Source organism: Chaetomium tenue (assembly GCF_020726465.1).
Source record: "Chaetomium tenue strain MPI-SDFR-AT-0079 chromosome Unknown F5144scaffold_4, whole genome shotgun sequence".
NCBI lineage: Eukaryota > Fungi > Ascomycota > Sordariomycetes > Sordariales > Chaetomiaceae > Chaetomium > Chaetomium tenue.
This window is the reverse complement of record NW_027117332.1, coordinates 444-17,364: the sequence shown is the minus strand read 5'-3', so window position 1 is coordinate 17,364 and position 16,921 is coordinate 444. Positions and strand designations below refer to the sequence as shown.

At 57.1% G+C, this 16,921-nt stretch overlaps 7 protein-coding genes across 7 annotated transcripts; 5 read left to right on the top strand and 2 right to left on the bottom strand.

Moving 5' to 3' along the window:
• Positions 1 to 1,585: 1,585 nt before the first annotated feature.
• Positions 1,586 to 2,353, top strand: F5144DRAFT_602038 (uncharacterized protein; the record flags this gene model as incomplete). Its single annotated transcript, XM_066791182.1, has 1 exon — positions 1,586 to 2,353. The coding sequence occupies one exon, from the start codon at positions 1,586 to 1,588 to the stop codon at positions 2,351 to 2,353; it is 768 nt and encodes a 255-aa protein (XP_066642348.1).
• Positions 2,354 to 2,828: 475 nt separating this feature from the next.
• Positions 2,829 to 4,267, top strand: F5144DRAFT_212270 (ADP-ribosylation/Crystallin J1). The gene has a single exon (XM_066783055.1). It carries the CDS (start codon positions 2,968 to 2,970, stop codon positions 4,063 to 4,065), a length of 1,098 nt encoding a protein of 365 aa, XP_066642347.1. The 5' UTR covers positions 2,829 to 2,967; the 3' UTR covers positions 4,066 to 4,267.
• A 1,450-nt stretch (positions 4,268 to 5,717) lies between these two features.
• F5144DRAFT_212310 (uncharacterized protein) lies at positions 5,718 to 6,611 on the top strand. Its single transcript, XM_066783056.1, has 2 exons — positions 5,718 to 6,144; positions 6,268 to 6,611. Exons 1-2 carry the CDS (start codon positions 5,846 to 5,848, stop codon positions 6,587 to 6,589), a joined length of 621 nt encoding a protein of 206 aa, XP_066642346.1. The 5' UTR covers positions 5,718 to 5,845; the 3' UTR covers positions 6,590 to 6,611.
• A 1,593-nt stretch (positions 6,612 to 8,204) lies between these two features.
• F5144DRAFT_592269 (cutinase) lies at positions 8,205 to 8,957 on the top strand (the record flags this gene model as incomplete). The annotated part of the gene is made up of 2 exons (XM_066790348.1): positions 8,205 to 8,708; positions 8,781 to 8,957. The coding sequence occupies 2 exons, from the start codon at positions 8,205 to 8,207 to the stop codon at positions 8,955 to 8,957; spliced, it is 681 nt and encodes a 226-aa protein (XP_066642345.1).
• Positions 8,958 to 9,317: 360 nt separating this feature from the next.
• Positions 9,318 to 11,161, bottom strand: F5144DRAFT_602034 (cytochrome P450; the record flags this gene model as incomplete). Its single annotated transcript, XM_066791181.1, has 6 exons — positions 9,318 to 9,465; positions 9,517 to 9,751; positions 9,817 to 10,099; positions 10,155 to 10,425; positions 10,482 to 11,035; positions 11,090 to 11,161. The coding sequence occupies 6 exons, from the start codon at positions 11,159 to 11,161 to the stop codon at positions 9,318 to 9,320; spliced, it is 1,563 nt and encodes a 520-aa protein (XP_066642344.1).
• A 1,801-nt stretch (positions 11,162 to 12,962) lies between these two features.
• Positions 12,963 to 13,718, bottom strand: F5144DRAFT_547351 (uncharacterized protein; the record flags this gene model as incomplete). Its single annotated transcript, XM_066787467.1, has 1 exon — positions 12,963 to 13,718. One exon carries the CDS (start codon positions 13,716 to 13,718, stop codon positions 12,963 to 12,965), a length of 756 nt encoding a protein of 251 aa, XP_066642343.1.
• An 889-nt stretch (positions 13,719 to 14,607) lies between these two features.
• F5144DRAFT_647584 (uncharacterized protein) lies at positions 14,608 to 16,060 on the top strand (the record flags this gene model as incomplete). Its single annotated transcript, XM_066792923.1, has 2 exons — positions 14,608 to 15,012; positions 15,052 to 16,060. The coding sequence occupies 2 exons, from the start codon at positions 14,608 to 14,610 to the stop codon at positions 15,964 to 15,966; spliced, it is 1,320 nt and encodes a 439-aa protein (XP_066642342.1). The 3' UTR covers positions 15,967 to 16,060.
• Positions 16,061 to 16,921: the final 861 nt, after the last annotated feature.

The following is a 16,921-nucleotide window of genomic DNA, read 5'->3' as shown; positions in this document are numbered from 1 at the left end:
TGTCTTCGTACCAATTAGGTCCTTTTCAACGAGGCTGGGACCGGTGTTTTCCCCAGTGACATTTCTCAGTGTCTCTACCACGCACTCAAAGTCAAGATTGCCACAGTTGTCTGGAACAGTAGTCTGTTAGTGAGACAATCTAGATCTATCTGACTGTGAATGGTGAACGAAGGGCGGGTTGGACTGTCTGTCACTGAATGGGCTTGAGTTTGATGTTAAGCCTACAGTCCCATGCATGGTAAAACTAAACGCCATGTCGAAGAAAAATGTACGAGTGTTCGACCCAAATATCGTATCACTCGAATAACCCATTTACAAGGCAAGTGACTGAGCGCAGCATGTCGAGCCGCCTGAGTTGTTCAATTTGGTTCTCATATTCACGGGTCAACGTTAGAGATCCCGGGCATTCTTTGACTCAGAGCCCGAAGGCTCGCCACGTTACAAGAATATCTTCACCTAGTGTCCTGCGTGATGGGCTCCCGTGAACCGTATGTTGTATCAATGCGATCTTCCAAGTGTTTCCAGCCCATGATTGATTGCCTTGAAACAAGACCAGCCTATAGGTGGAGTGGGAGACAACCCGTCAGGCAAGTACCTGAGTGCAGGCCACGGTTTCCAGGACCCTCGCCGGCGTGAGTGATGTTCTCGGCGCACTTGTGCTTGGCCCCAGCCCTAAATTCGATCACCCCCGGCAACAACATCCTCGCGATCCCATCTCTTGAGGGCCTGCACTTCCAGCGAGGGCAAGAACCCTAACCTGCGGTTTTGTCAAGCTGCTTTTTCCTCTTCCTCCCCCACTGACTTCCGTTCCGTTCCCGACCACTCCCCGCTCCGTTAGTCTTCCTGCCTGCCACGACCGGAAGCCTCGCTTTCTGTTATCCTCTTGCCACGGCCTCTTACCACACCCGGAAGCATCGCCTTCTTGCTTCTTCTTCTCGCCGACAGAGCGATCGTTCTACCCTCTTAGCTGCTTGACGCGCTTCGGAGCTTGGAAGTCGCTCAACTCACTTCTCAGCTCAAACTTCAGCAGGCCAGGTACGAACATTGTTGCTCGTTCTCGGCAGTCCCTTCGAGTCGATTCCCTTTCCTAGACACAGAGGCCGACCCTAATCTAGCTCGTTCTTGCCCTTGTTCATGAGCTGACGCGAAACATTCTTAGGTAGCCAAAGTTAACTGGCCTCCATATCGTTTCACGATACCTACTTAGAGTAAGAATTTTCACCGTTCCTTCGCTCTCTTCCCCGACGCGTGTGGCGCCGCCTTCCTCTTTCCATCAAGCTAAAGGGTTGTACTTCCAACCAGTTAACACTCAGTACTCTTCCGCAGTCTGTCGACTGACATCCGCCCCTCCTCCACGTTCTGCCGAACGACACGTCGAAGAGCGCGACTAGAGTATTCGGACGCACACCATCACTTGCTGTCGCAATTATCGCAGCAGCGACTTGAGTCCGTTGGTTTGAATCCAAGGTAAGAAACCCGCTCGACGCGTTAGAGTCCGCGGCCGGTTCTTAAGCTGACCCGAACCTCCCAGAACCGACTCGCGACCCAAAAAGCACAACTAGCACAACCTCAAGCGAAAGGCACAATGGCACCGACCAGACCCACGCCCGGCGGCTCTTCCGCCAACCCCATCGACCTGACCGCCGCCCGCCCCGCCACGGCCACCATCGCGGGTTCCGGCACCGACACTGGCACTGGCATCGTCTCGGGCCCTGCCGATGGCTCCATCCCCGGCACCGCCATCATCACGGGCATGGTCAACAACCCCGGCCCTGTCCCCGGCATCTCGGGCATAAGCACTCTCTTCAACTCTGCCCCTCCCACCGCGCTTGACCTTACCATTGACCGTATTCTCAACCAGGGCCCTGCCGGCATCACCGCCCCCGCCGCAGCCGGCGGTGTCCTCTCCGGCCGCGTGACTAAGACCACGCCCAAGAAGGCCACGCCCAAGAAGGCCACGCCCAAGAAGGCCACGCCCAAGAAGGCGACCCCCAAGAAACCCACCGCCGCTGCCCCCAACAGCCCCACCCCCACCAGCGCCGCCGACACCCCCAACCCGCCCAAGCGGGGCAAAGCGTCGGGCCTCCCGTCCTGTATTCCCTGTCGTCGGTCGAAGGCGCGCTGCGACCGGGTCGTGGCTTGCGAGCGCTGCATCAAGGCCGGGAAGGAGTGTGTGAGTGGGGAGGACGCCGCCGCTCCTGGTGGTAGTGAGGGTGCCGGTGGTGGTGGTGGTGGTGCGGGGGGCAAGGCGGGCAAGGCGTGTGAGCGCTGCCGTCGGATGAAGGCGGGTTGTGTGCGCAAGGAGACGTGCGTGCGCTGTGAGAAGAAGGGCCAGGAGTGTGTTATGGCTTGAGGGGCCGGGAGGGCGGGGGTGTGTGTTTGCTGCTTCCCCGGTCGGGGGAAAGAGGGAGAGAAGGGGATTGGGGGGCCGCGGTCCTGGCACCGGCACTGGGGGTGTGGGTGCCGGGGGATAGGGGGATGCGGAGCTGGGGAGCCTCGGCCATGGGGATGAGCGGGGGACTTGGGCGTTGCGTTTTTCTTGCGTTTTCTTCCGGGGGGCGCACCTTGCCGGCCTCCGGGCTCTTCGGTCTTTCGGGGGCTCCCCCCTCTGCGGGGTATGTGGCGGCCGTGCGTTCCTCCGCGGCAGAGATAACTAAAACCATTCCCTTTCACTTGACCTCCGTGCATTGTCCATTTTTCGGGCCACGAGCCTCGACTTGCTTGGGTCAGTCGCGGGGCTATGCTCTGGGCAATGCTCGGAACTTACCTCGGACTGGACTACTGTGGGCTCAAAAGGGGTAAAGGTTGCGATCCGAACGAACCCTAACCCATTTCCTGCCTAAAATGCGGTCGGGCTGTGTGACTGGAGCCCACCTGTGACCTGTCCAACAAACACAACAACAACTTGGATCGACGACTCTGCCAACTCCAATCTAGTCCATAAAAGCTATTCGAGAACAGAGAACCATGTCAACCCCACTCATTACCGCCCGCCATGAGCGCGTTATCGGCGCGTTACTTGGCGTACACGCCGGCGATTCCCTCGGTGCTACTGTTGAGTTCGACGCCTGGGAAAACATTCAAAAGGATTATCCACGCGGCGTGAGAGACATCGTCGGTGGTGGCCCATTTGACTGGCCGCCCGGGCATGCAACCGACGACACAGACCTCACTCGCGCCGTTCTGCTCGCGTACCGTGACGTCGAAAAGCTGAAGCGATCACAGTCCCCCAAATCACCAGACGTGGTCAGGCTTGCTGCGCAGTACATGGTCGACTGGTACGATGGGCGCTCCTGGCCCGGCCGTGACCGAAACGAGACACCCCGCGACGTCGGCGGCGCAACGGCAACTGGCATCTCAAGGTTCAAGAGGACGGCCGATCCGCGGGCTTCCGGGGCCGGGGAGGGCCGCGCGGGGAACGGTTCACTCATGCGGTGCATCCCCACCGCCCTGTTCCAGCCCGATATGGCCAAGCTGTTGACGGAGTCTCTGGAGATTTCGGCTGTCACGCACGACGATTCCCACTGTATCCTCGCTTGCGCGGTTTACAATGTGATGGTATGGGCACTCGTCGAGGGGAAGTCAGCCGACGAGGCTTGGCAGGCGGGGAAGGACGCGGTGGCGCAGGCCACCGCTTTGGCTGCGGCAGAGACGACGGCAGCTCGCAAGGTCCAGCTAGAGCGTGCGGCGAATAAGGTCGAAAACGCTATGGACGCAGGAAAGTCGCTCGTGCAGGTTCGGGACCTCGCCGAGAACGGACCGAAACGAGCTGCAAACGCCACCAAGGCTCTGCCCTTCAAGGCGTCTGGTTACGTCCTCGAATCTCTGACCTTGGGCGTCGCTGCCCTCCTGGACCCCCGCCCATTGGAGGAGGTGCTTATTGATGTGGTGCGGTTTGGCCAGGATACTGATACGAACGGTGCCATCGCCGGGGGGTTACTGGGAGCACGGGATGGTGTCAACGCCATCCCACAGCGGTGGAGGGAGTTGCTGCAATTTGGGGACGAGTTTGCCGAGGTTACGGAGTATTTGCTGTCATCCCAGGAGAGCGGTAATCAGACATAGGTAGCGAAATCATCCAACTGTCGACCACTTTGATCCATTGCCCAATCTTACTAGCCAAGGACTTTGAGACCCCGGTTCTCTCCTGCAGTCGCCAATGGCTCGGTCGATAGTAGGGGCGATATTGAAAGGCACCTCCGCGGCAACACGAGACGCAGTTTAATTTCAGCGGTGCTACCCGCGTCCCCGGATGCTGTCTGAGTGGCCGAATGTGATGCCGCACGGCGGCGACACAAGATGGGCAACCCGGCAAACGGTCCCCTAAGAATCTGCTCGCCGTGCTTGTACGTAACTTGAGATGCGGTCAGCGCCTGGGCTTTCACCCATCCGGGATCCAGCCAATGCACGAGAGTGCGGAGTATCACCAGACAAATGATGCGCCAAGCCGTCGACACTTTATCCATATATGAAGTCTTTCGACCTGGACTCTATAAGCACCAAGCGATGCCACCTAACTACCCGGTCCTCCCGCTTTTACATCCCGGTCGTCGCCGAGCCCAAAACCCGTCGCTACGGTTTTCTTTCCCATCATTTCCCGAGCCAGAGAGGATCAACAAAGGTAAAACCCCACAGAGCGAGCGTGAGATCTGCGCGCTCAGGGATATGCACGCAGGGTTTGCACTGCGTAGTCCGTAGTCTGGATAAGCTTCCTGGGGACTCGGATTCCACCGTGACTGGCTGAGAAAGGTAGCAGTGTCCTTGCCAATCTCCCGAGGCACGGGGTCGGGGTAACCACCTCCTTGGTATCGCCCAGATCCCCACCAATCGCCTGCGCCCATTATCGCAACATCAAGACCAGTGAGGGTGTGAATCAGTCCCAAGGACGCTATCTTGGCCAAATTCCTTGGCAGCTCGATGTTCCGGGTCGGGCTCGCGTAACAATGTGTTGGCCAATTTGGAGCCGCGACTTGGTGTTGCTGCCGCGGCCATGTTACTGGCCATGTTCACGCCACCACCGCAGCCCAGGCGTGTCCCTTCGGGGGCAGATAGCGTTGGAAGCAACCATTTGGCTAGTGTGGAAAGACGCAACTGGCAAGAGTGATGGCATTGTTGCATTGAGGATGCTACAATTAGGTTTGGCACCTGTATGAGCGTCCAGACGGTCTCCCAGTGCCCACACCTCCGACACACTCGAGGGGGTTCCCTGGACCACATCCTCGGATCACATGAAGATAGCAAGCGATATGAATGGATGCCGGCGACCTGGTCAGAGAAGCTACCAAGTTGCGAATTAATATCGGCACGATATGAATGTCGACAAAAATAGCTCCCCGACAGCTGGAAACCATACTCTTTCCCGTCCTGGGAATACCTTTTGTGGTCTGCTCAAGGATTCCTTCCGTCCGTCCAACCTTATCCCGACTTCCCCTCGATGTCGAAAGCGATAACTCCAACGCTAGCGGCGTGATGGGCTGTTGCCAACATCACATCGTGGGCTTGGTGAGGCGGGGATGGCAGCATTGGTTGCGACGTGATAGCTGAGATGGCGAGATTGTCACAGTCTACTCCCTCCGTGACTCGGGCCATCTCCTCTCCAGGTGGCGACTAGGTTGGCGTGATGGTGCTTTTGGACCTCGGAGTCAAGGCCCGGAATTTCAAGAATGTCTTGGGAGCCAGGGAAGTAGTCTCTCGGTCTGGCACTCGACCTGTCGTTGAAGCCTATAAAGGGACCGTCAACTGGCCCGACCTCAGGACACAACATCACCACCCTCCTGACGAACCTTCACTCATCTTCAGGTTATTCATATTGACTCCTTATACTTGAGCAACCTCGCCATCCAAGATGCGTTTCACCAGTCTCCTCTTTGCTGGCGCTGCCGCCGCTGCCGTTATCACCCCCAACCCGAGCGAGTCCCTGGGCTTCTCGGCACCCGCTCCCGGGGAGATCAAAATCATTAACGTCACCGCTATCGGCTCGGGCTGCCCTGCTGGCCACGCCTACATCAACGTCGATGCCACAGGCACCATCTTCGACGTCGCCTTCGACGAGTACATCGTGAGCGCCGGTCCGGGTAGCAGCGTCTCGGATAGCCGCAAGAACTGCCGGATTAGTATCAACCTGCAATTCCCCTCCGGATACCAGTGAGTTCGAATCCAGGCCTAGCCCTGAAACTGAGCAGGCCACGAGTCCCCAAGTATCGCCCAACGCAAACAAGCAACGAAGAGAAGAAGAAAGAAAGGTGTGATACTGACACGGGGGAACAGGTTCTCCGTCATCGAGACCCGCTTCACCGGCTATGCTAGCCTTTCGGAGGGTCAGACCGGTACCTGCCGCGCCGGCTACACCTTCGCTGGCGACAGCACCCAGGAGGTTGTCTTCCAGAAGAACATCCTCGCGCCGTACGAGGACAACTACAACATGATCGCCGGTGTCGGTGTCGAGTCCTTCTCGCGCTGTGGCGGCACGACGGCCATCCTCAACGTCAACTCGGAAATCCGCATCACGCCCATCTCTACCCCGAACCGGGGCACCATGACTGTGAGAAACCCCTACAAAGTGGCGCTGCAATGGCGCCGCTGCGCTTGAATTTGACGTCGTTACTGCCTTTGTTTCAAGTTGCCCTGTTGTATTATTTGTTTCTATTACCCAAAAACGGCGAGAGAGAAAGACACAAAAAGGGGAGGAAGACAGCAAGAAGAAGAGTGGAAATCAAAAGGAAAACAAAATCGAATAGATGGGCTAATGTAAGGGCGAACGCGATGAATTACTTAGGTGGACGCTTTCGATGGAAGCCTGCACGTCATCTTCCGCACCAACTGGCAGCCCTGCCGTTAAGATCAAGACTAAGGAGGTCTGGAGGTACTCTCTATGGCCTGGGGATATTACGGCTCGGGGGAAAGGAGGTCGGAGGAGGAAGGGTAGGTTCAGGTTTTGCGGGGGCGATATGGATGACGCGGCAAAGCCGAACGGTAGGGTTATGAGGAGGGACGGGGGAGGCTGACAGGTTGATCACCTTGCACATTCTTTTACTCCCCCTATGTAGTGAGTTTCATTCGGATAGCTGGAATTCAATTGATTCTTGGCTCACTTTTCGTTGTTGCCATCCGGCTGGTGAATGTTGCAAGCAGCTGAGTCCGGCTTTGCAAAACTCAATAGCGCCAGCCCCTGAATCAGGAGCCCCGGCAGTTTCAAAAGGGACATCTTTCGAAGCCTAACCATTACGGCATTCATGATCCATGGGTCAAGAATAACCTGCTCCAGAATCAGTCAGGTGAGACCTCAGCTCCAAACAGACGACGGCGCACCAAGTCTGAGGTTTCCTTAAGATTCATCATTCGAGGTCCCATCCCAGCCTTCAACCCCAGATTGGTGTTGGTTTAGCATGAATGCGCCTTGCTTTCCCCATGGGCAGCATTTAGGCAAAAGACATTCCCCACAGATCAATGGCAGGTCGAGCATGCCGATCATCGACAGTGCGACGCTTGCTCGGTATTTCACCCGCGTTTATTGCCTATTGCCGCCGGCTCAGACCTTGACAGCAACACTATGCCAAGCATCAACATAGGTGAAACAAAGCCTTCGATTCGCCCCGGCATTGATCGACAGGCCCATGTACTATCGGCTATAGCGCTTTGCGGGGAAGGCCCCGACCACTCACTCGCATGGCATTCCAGAAAACGCCCCATGACGATGAACTGGAAATGCTTGACAGTGGAAGAGGGCCGCGCCGCTTTAGGATCGACGCTGCTCTGTTTGGCCCCGGCCTCTGGTCGATCATTGCCTGCTATAACGTTGGAGACCTATGGCGAGGCACGGTCTAGAAGGAAAAGAGAAAGACTTCCGTAGGCATTGGGTCCCGTATCCCCGGTCCACGGCTTATTTTAGCTTGGACCCCGTACCCGGTGCTACGTAGTAGGGGGTTTATAGCAAGGACGAGGTACGCAGCAATAATGTCCGAAGGGCTCTCGAAAATTAAGACAAGGTTCCGGCGTGGCATTCGGCGGGCTTCCGCCGAACCCTTCTCCGTCTTCCCTTTTTCGACCACCCGTACGTCCGGACCGGGTAAGGGTACGAAACACTGCGGAGTGAGATTATGATATAAGAACAGCCGACGTTCCAGAACTATCTCAACTGTTTCTACACATCCCCACCTGCCAAATACATCCCTCGAGCCTTTCCACGACCCACGCCAGTATCCAACATGAAGGTCTCCGCTGTTGCCGTCCCGGTCCTCGCCGGCCTTGCCAGCGCCAGCCCCGTCGACGTCGAGGCGCGCCAGTCCTGCCCCGGCGTCCACATCTTCGGAGCTCGCGAGACGACTGCGCCCGCGGGCTACGGCACCTCGGAGGGCCTCGTCAACATGGTGAAGCAGGCCTACTCGGGCGCCACCAGCGAGGCCATCAACTACCCGGCCTGCGGAGGCCAGTCCCAGTGTGGCGGCGTCAGCTACGACCAGTCGGCGAGCCAAGGCACGTCGGCTGTGGTCTCGGCTGTCACGAGCTTCAACCAGCGCTGCCCGGACACCAAGATCGTCCTTATCGGCTACTCGCAAGGTGGCCAGATCATGGACAACGCCCTCTGCGGCGGTGCCGGTGCCACGCTTAGCGGCAACGCCCTCAACGCCGTTAAGGCCGCCATCTTTATGGGTGACCCGCACAACGTTGTCGGGCTCCCGTACAACGTCGGCACATGCCAGGCCCAGGGCGTAAGTTGTTCCACTCCCGTTTCAGGGACGCACAGATCTTACCGAGAGCAAACAACTAATAACGATACATAGTTCGCCGCCCGCCCCCGTGGCTTCCAGTGCTCGCCGGCCAAGCCGGCCATCATCAAGTCGTACTGCGACTCGACCGACCCCTACTGCTGCAACGGCAACGACGCCAACTCGCACCAGCAGTACGTCAACAAGTACGGCCAGCAGGCGCTCACTTTCATCAAGAGTCTCCTCGGTTAAGCGCGGGTTGGAGGACGAACCAAGAGTTTTGTTTCGAGTCGTACATAGTGCATGCCCCGGTTCTGTATCTACAAATAGCCAAAAAGTCACGCTCAGGTCAAACATTGTTTCCTCCGCGCTAGTGATCTTGGCTGCGAGTATCTTTCCAGGGTAACGGGAGGAGGGCTATTTGCCCATCGGGAGTAACGTGCGGATCTTCCCAACTACCTAGAGGCTAGGTAAGGTACTAGAGTATGTAATAATAAACGTGGTTACTACATCCCAGTGTGCGATTCCGAGGGTAGAAAGTCAAAACTAAAGTATATAAACATTGTTACAGTATGCGTGCCCCTGGTGTTTCGGGCAGAGGCACCGTTGCACTTAGTTTGCCGCTGCGGTGTATCGCCTCAACTCTCCACAGGCTTCCTGGAACTCGTTCTCGATCACATACGCATGCCTTTCTGACCGGGGCTTGATGGAGCATTCGAATGGTAGTGGGCTCGAGTTGAACCCGTCCGAAAAGGCGAAGCTATAATCTATTAGTCATTGAGAACAACCGTCGCCCTTTTCAACAACTTACATGTCGACATCAACCACTTCTCCTTTGGCATTCTGAGCGGGCCTGACATCAAACGCCCACAAGATCCGGGCAATATTTATGGCTACGGAAGCGGATCCGAGGTGCAGGCCAGGGCAGATGCGGCGGCCCCAGCCAAATGCGCTGTGCCCCAGGTTGCCGGGATACTCGCGGTCCCCGAGGAAGCGTTCCGGTTGGAACTTGTGCGGGTCTGGGAAGTCTTCTTCGTTCAGATGGACTGAAACCGGCGGTTAGTCTATGCCATCAAGCCCCACCAACAAAGCGTTGTTTATTTGCACTTACTGCTCCACAACGGCGCAATGATGGTGCTGCCCTTTGGAATGAACATGCCCTTGTACACGTCGTCGGCTGTGGTTGCATGTGGTGTGCCCCCAAGAACAGCCACAGGTCGCCATCGGAGAGTCTCCGAGACAATGGCCCGCACATACTCTAGAGAAGCCAAGTCATCAAACGTGGGTAACCTATCACCACCTACGACCCTGTCGAGCTCGGCCTGTGCCTTGGGGATGAAGCTGTCGCCGAACTTGACACACGCCAGGAAGAAGCTGGCCAGCGAGCCTGCAGACTGCGGGGTGTTAAAGCTATGCGGCAAGAAGAGGATTTGCCAGGGGTGGACCTACTGTTTCCACGCCCGCACCAAAAGGGGTACCGGCGGTGTAAGCTACCTCCAGGTCGGTCATGCCGAGGTTTTCCTGCTCGTCGAGAAGATGCTTGGCAAAGCAGTTCGGCAGTGAGCCCGCCGCCAACCTCTTCTTAACATCGTTCATGAGACCGGTGTACATCCGGATATCCTTCTTCCGCTGCTCCAGCACCTGGGCCTTCCACGGAGCAAACATGGTGGGCATGTATTTGAGTGCTGGGTAGCGCTCGACGGCATACTTTCCAGGGATACTATGGTGTCAAATGTCAGCAAGGGCTCGGTCTGCTAGATAACCGCGAGACCATACTTCACCGATGTCAGCCGTTCCATAGCTTCAGCATTCATCTTCACGACGGCATCTGTCCGGACGTCCTCGACTCGTCGCCCATACGTCACCGTCACCACAACCGACGCGGCATACCGTTCGAGATGCGTCCGGTAGTCCTTGGGGTTAGTCAGGAGCTCATGCATGAGCACCTTCGACTCAAGGGCCTGGATTGGCCGGTACGTCTCACTCTGGCGCTGCATGAACCCGCTGTGCAGCAACTTTCGCCAGCGGCGCCAGAAGTTGGAGTAGGGGGCCATCAGCCCACGCATGCCGTTGGATAGGAGCTCGCCGCCCATAATGAAGCGGGGCCGGGACGAGTAGATGGCACCGCGCTTCTCGAGCAGATCCCAGGCCGCCTGCGCCGAACCCAGGATGATGGTAGGGGTTGGGCCCATCTGCAGGTATACCACGTCGCCATACTGCTTGTTTAGTTCGAGGAACCACAACCATGGTTTTCGAATACCAGTCTTGAGTATTTTGGGTCCCGGTGGGAGTTGCGAGCGGTGAGACCACAATCGCCAACTTTGGTGCAGCTGGTTGGTGGTTAGCACACTCCTCGTTGTCGGCGCCGGGGCGGAGTTATTTACCCGGGGGAACTCGAGCACCAAATAAGAGAGGGCAACAGCCAGCCCTATGCTGAGGGCAACAAGGCCGAACATGGTGTGAAATTTGCCAATAATCTCGTTTCGATCTTGGCCAAGAGAGGAGGCTGCTTTTGATGACGGTGTCAGCTGAAAGAATAAGTACTTTGATCCCTTGCAACGTAACCCCCTTTCTCGGAACGCCATCCTAACTGCCGTGGTCTTGGCGGTGCGCTAGGAATAACAAGCTTTCTCTCCGCATGAGACATTCCGAGATGCCGGGTCGGTTCTTCGAGAGAGTCTTGGGATCGGAACATGTTTCGTACGAGAGGCCGTGGGCTTTGTATTCGCCAATTTAACGCATCAATTTCATGTTAACAATCAAGAACTTTCCTCGGGTTGCGGCCAACGCCGGGACGGCCTTGTGCAGGGAGCAGATTTCCGAGGAACCGGCGGCTGCGCAGCGGAATCGGAATTGGTGGAGGGAACAGGGGAAGGGTAATGCTATGGAGTTGGAATATCTTAGTCGTTGGCTGTCGGATGTCATACTGCACGCAAAGCCTCCCTGATATCTCTGTTACCTGGCGGTGGTTGGGGACTGCAACGTAAGCCCGCCTAATGCATATCTGGTTACCGAGAAGATCTCCGGTCATATTTCCTTGTGAGAAACCCTGTGGGAGACTTGCGAACTGGATTCCTTGACTGGCGGGCAGCTTCTTGTCTGGGTGTGAGGCCTGGGTTAGCTCGGGTTGGTTTAGGACTCAGGGGAAGTCGGCCATTACTTGCACATATGTTTATAGCAACCACACATGTTTAAGAATTGCCTCGACAGACGGCCATCACAGTGACCATTAAACTTAGCTTGTAATTATCATTTACGTGGATTTGAGGCCGAACATCAACGGCCATTTACCCCTGAGAAACTCTCAGCGTATCATACCATTCCCTACCCTCAGAACCCGGAGGGTTCGGTATCCCATGGCCCAGCTTGGACGTCCAGCTCGGAAGCCCAAGGGGGTTGATGTTAACTTGGAATGCTAGAGCTTAGATTAGCTAAGGAAACTACGACAGCACGCATAAGACCTTGGACAGGCGGCATACTAATACAGATAGAAAAAGTCACACAGCATAGTAATATCACCCAGGCAGCAGAGTAAACACCAATTTATTACGCTGAAGCGTCGTTCATCTCCGCTGGCTATAGTTCGGATTGGCCGAATCGTAGCCTCGTGAGCTACGGTCGTCCGGCCTACTGTTCCTTTGCCCGCGGCTCTCGGGCCGAGGCGAACGAGGCCTGGGCTGGTAGGAGGATGGATAATCCCGAGAACCAGACCTGCCCGAGTAACGCCGTGAAGCGTCGCTCCGACCATAATTGTATTGCCGGGAGCTGCGTCTTAGGCTGAGAGACCTCCGACGGAACTCGGGGTTACCACGTTGCGGGGAGAACAGAGGGGATCTTGTCCCGCATGGTGGTTCCCAGTTGGCCAACGGAGAAGTCTGGGGCGGTACAACACGCTCTTGTCCGCCGTTGCCCGAGTTCGGCAACGCCAGCCTAGGGTTTATGATGGGCTCTTGGTTGGCGTCGGTAAGATTCCTTTGTGGCCATCGGCTGCCTCGGTAGGTTCGTCAGGCATGAGCGTTGCTGGATGAGGAAAGGGGCGGCTCTCGATCCGTACTGGAGGAAACGGGTCGACTACGCATACTGGCCGGGTTGTTACCCAGTGATTCTGCATGCGCCGCTTGGGTGTCCAAATCGACACTGCCAGGGTGCTGGAGGGACTCGCCGGACGAGGCGCTCGGTTCCACAGCGCTTTTGGCTATGATAGCACCGAACGGGTCAACCGTCGGGGTAGTACATCCGGTCGAGAAAACGAACGGGTCAGTTAATCGCTGCATCGTCGAACCGTTGTTTGCCATGGGGGCAACCCAGCTCGATGCGGCCTGTGGATATAGGGTTTGCGGGCGAACTCTCTGCCCTAGGCGGCACATCAACTGGGTTGACTTGGCTGTTCTCGACGGCGCGATTGTGGAGCGCAGGAATTGGGTTGAATGAATCCCATTCGCCACTCGAGCTCTCCGCTAAAGGTCTCAACGCAAGCTGGTTTCCTGGAGGCCCCTCAGGGCTTGGAATGACCTCGATGCGGGCGCGCTTCTGTGCAGTATCGGGAGAAACGGACTCCGCTTCAGAGGGCTGTTTCCTCTTCTGCCCGCGAGTAGAATATTGGGTCCCTGGGACGGTGTAAGCTTCCCCGCTTCCGGAGGTGCTAGGAGCCTGAGTCTCGGAAACCGCAGGTTCCCCATGGGGCTGAGTGTCGAGATCCCCGTGGGTTTCCGTCTCGTCGGCTGCGGGTCTTTGGGGCGTTGGGGGCTTAGCATCCCGCGCGGTGGTGGCCTGGGTCGACATTGACCTGGACGGCAACGGGCCTGGCTTCCCAGATACACCACGTGATGCGGCCGGCTGAGCATGGGAGGCGGCCCTGGGGGCACGGAAAAACTCCAAAGGGTCCCCAGAAATGGGCCCACAGAAAGGAGTTGATCCCGAGAACATGTCCTGGGAGGCGGCCCTGGGGGCACGGAAAAACTCCAAAGGGTCCCCAGAAATGGGCCCACAGAAAGAAGTAGATTCCGAGAACATGTCTGGGGTAGCGGCCTTGGGGGCAGGAACCCCGCTGTGACGGCAGGTTCTAACCCTAACCCTGGCCGCAACCCGAGTGGTGGTCTGTGCGCCTCCCACCTGTGTTTTCCCACAGTTGTGCGAATCCTGTATCTTGATTCTTTTCTTTTCTTCTCTTTAGCTTTAGATTCACGTAATTGAGTGGGATCATTTGAGCCTTTGTGCCTCTATTCCTCGCTCGCTCGTCACAGGGTCCAAAAAAGCTCGCCTCGAGCTTTCCCACTACCGGATTGTAATCGTTCTCCCTTACTGGTACGAGGGGACGGCATCGCAGCGGCGCCATTGGGGGTTAAAATTTTTAGAGTGGCGGCGGTGGGGCCCGCGCTCGGGCCATATGTGCGGACGCGATTGCGGAGCTGAACGGGCAATCGCGTCGCCCAAGATAGCTGTTAAAATGGGAAAACAGCGGTTAGGATAGTAGAATCGAATATACCAATTCCAGATCGGCCAGCCGCCGGCCGTACAACTACGTAGTTGGCTCAATGTAGGCAGCAATCTCATTATAGAAAGTGCGAGTTAGGGTTACGATTAGGGGTTAGGGTTATCGGAATCCCAACTAGTTGAGTGGGGTAGGGTTGGGGTTTTCGCTCGGGTTAGGGTTTCTTTTCGAAATGGGTGTAACAGGGGGTAAGAAGGGCGGCAGGGTTGGGCTGAAGGGGTCAGGGGAAAAGGCAAGGGAAGGGTAGTAAGGAAGAAGCAAAGAGGAGTAAAATTAGGTGGCTTGGGAGAGTTTGTTCGACCGTTCAACCAAGGCGTAGCCGCAGCAGCACCGGCGAGGCAAGAAGATATAGCAAAACAAATAGAAGAGAAGCGAGCAGAGAGCGATACAGGGAACAGCAGGCGACAAACCATGGTAACGTTCAGCGAGATCTTTACGCCATTGCCCGCATTTCGCACGGCAGTTTGCCACGAGCATGGAAGCGTGGTGACGGCGCGATCGGTTGCGTCGCATATGAATTCGCGGCATCAACATTTGGCCGCACGGGTTCGCCAGCGGATTGTGGCCGAAGCGTTGGTGTTACGGGACGCCGGTTCGTTGGCCGCCGATACGAACAATATCCGCTTCCCCGACGAGGTGGTGCCGGCGATCGATGGATTACCCGTATGGAGCGATGGCAAGAAGTGCATCGAGTGCGGGTATATCCAGCGTGGGAGGAAGCATATCCAGAAGCATTGCCGGTTAGAGCACGGTTGGGCGAATCCCAGAGGCCGCGGCGGCAAGCCCGGGGCCCACCCAGCAGGCGGGTTAGGCGAGGTATGGGTGGATGGGGTGTATTGCCAGCGGTTCGGGTAGGCCGGCGCGTTGCAGCGGTTGTTCGAGGTGACGATACCAGCCAACGCGGCCGCAAGCGGGAGCCGGGGAGAGGCGGCCGATTTCCAAGCCGCCATCCGGGCCGAGTTCGAGGCGGCGGCGTGGGCCATCAAGGAGGAGGACGAGGCGGCAGCGGCACTGATCAGCGACCAATCGAGGTTGTCGGCCAATAAGTGGCTACGGCGGACGGGTTGGCCGCGGCATCTGCGCGGTTTCGACCGCGAGTGGTTGGTAACGACTACGCGGCGGCCCGCGGCGGCGGAGAAGGAGGAAGAAGTGGAGGAAGGGAACGGGGAGGGGGACGGAGAGGATGAAGAGGATGGAGAGGAGGCTAGCGAAGCCGCGATGGCCGTCGTATTGTTAGCCGTGGAAAGGGTGATTTGGCGGGCGCAGAAGGCGTCGCAGGTCGAGGTGGTCGGGTCGGCGGCGGTCAATTACATCGAGCGGCGAGAGGCCGGGGGCGAGACGAACGAGAAGCCGTTCAACGCGGCCCAGAAGGGCACGACGATGGTTAGGTACAGCGAGTCGTGGAAATCGCTGATGGCGTATATATGGCGGACGTGGCGTCTGGAGCCGGTCGACGACGGAGACGAGGACCAGCGAGAGGAGGGAGAGGAGGACGAAGGAGGCGAGGACGAGGGGGACGACGGAGCAGGAGGGGACGGCCAGGAGCAACAAGCCGGCATCCGCGACCAACGGCCGGCGTACCATTTCACCGCCCAGCAGGCCAGGACATTCGACCAGGTATATACGGCGGCGTATACTATAGAGTTTTGCTATCCGGGCTGTGTCATCTGGCTATCCGGGCTGTGTCCCACTTTTCCGGCCAATCAGACAACATGTATTTATGCGAGCATTCACAGGCAAACCAACGCTACAGCATTAGCCACCGCTTAGGCAAGGTTCGCTCAAGCTGTGCGGCTCTGTCTAATCTACAATTTCTAATTACCCCCATTGATCGGAGCTAGGGTTACACCGGCGCCGACGAAAACGGAGCAGTATCACGGCGTCCACCACGTCTCTTCTTTGCCGCGGGCGACGGAGGGCCCGATGCTACCATAATCGTATCTTGAGTACTCTGCTGAGATGCCGCCGGCAGCGCCAATTTGTCCTCGTCGTACTCAAATTCCGACCGATTTCGACGAATGCTCTGCTTCACGGGTCTCGGCGCCGGGTTCTTGGACTTCCGAGGTGCCTTTGCCTTTGGCTGGGGGGCACTTGACGATGGGGCCTGGTTCTCCTCGCGGTAGGCGATGTGCTTATTGCGTGGGCGGCCTCGTAGAGTCTTCACAATGTCGGGGTCCTTGATGTTGAGTAGCGTATTGGCGATATGCTTTTTGTCGCTGTAAGTCAGTATAAATCAGGGAAATAAGTGTGATAAGACTAACCAGCGGCTGCCGCAACCACCAGCGTGGATGAATGTGTTCCTTTGTAAGCGGCTGCTAGCCCTTCATGAGCTCGAGGATCTTATGGCTGCAAGGGAGGCGGTACTGCTTAGTGAAGCTACCGGTACAAGGCGGGAGATCCGGTGGGTGAGGTTGACGGTCTGTTGAGAGCGACGGCAAGGCTATGCGGTGCTGTCTCGCAATAAGGTCAAGGGCCTTGTACCCAACCTCTTTTGATACCTGGCCGAGCCATTCCTGACCAAGATATCTTCGTCGAACCTTATTCTCCTGTTCAGCGATGGATTGAGTATAGGAACGACTCTTGTTCCTAATCATCTCCTCCAGAGCTTGAGAGAGACTGTGGAGATCCGTGTTGCCGTTAATGACGTATGACTTTATATCCTTGTGTGCCGTCTCGGTAGGTGAATTCGTCCTAACGCCGAAGTTCTCGTACTGTGAAATAAAGC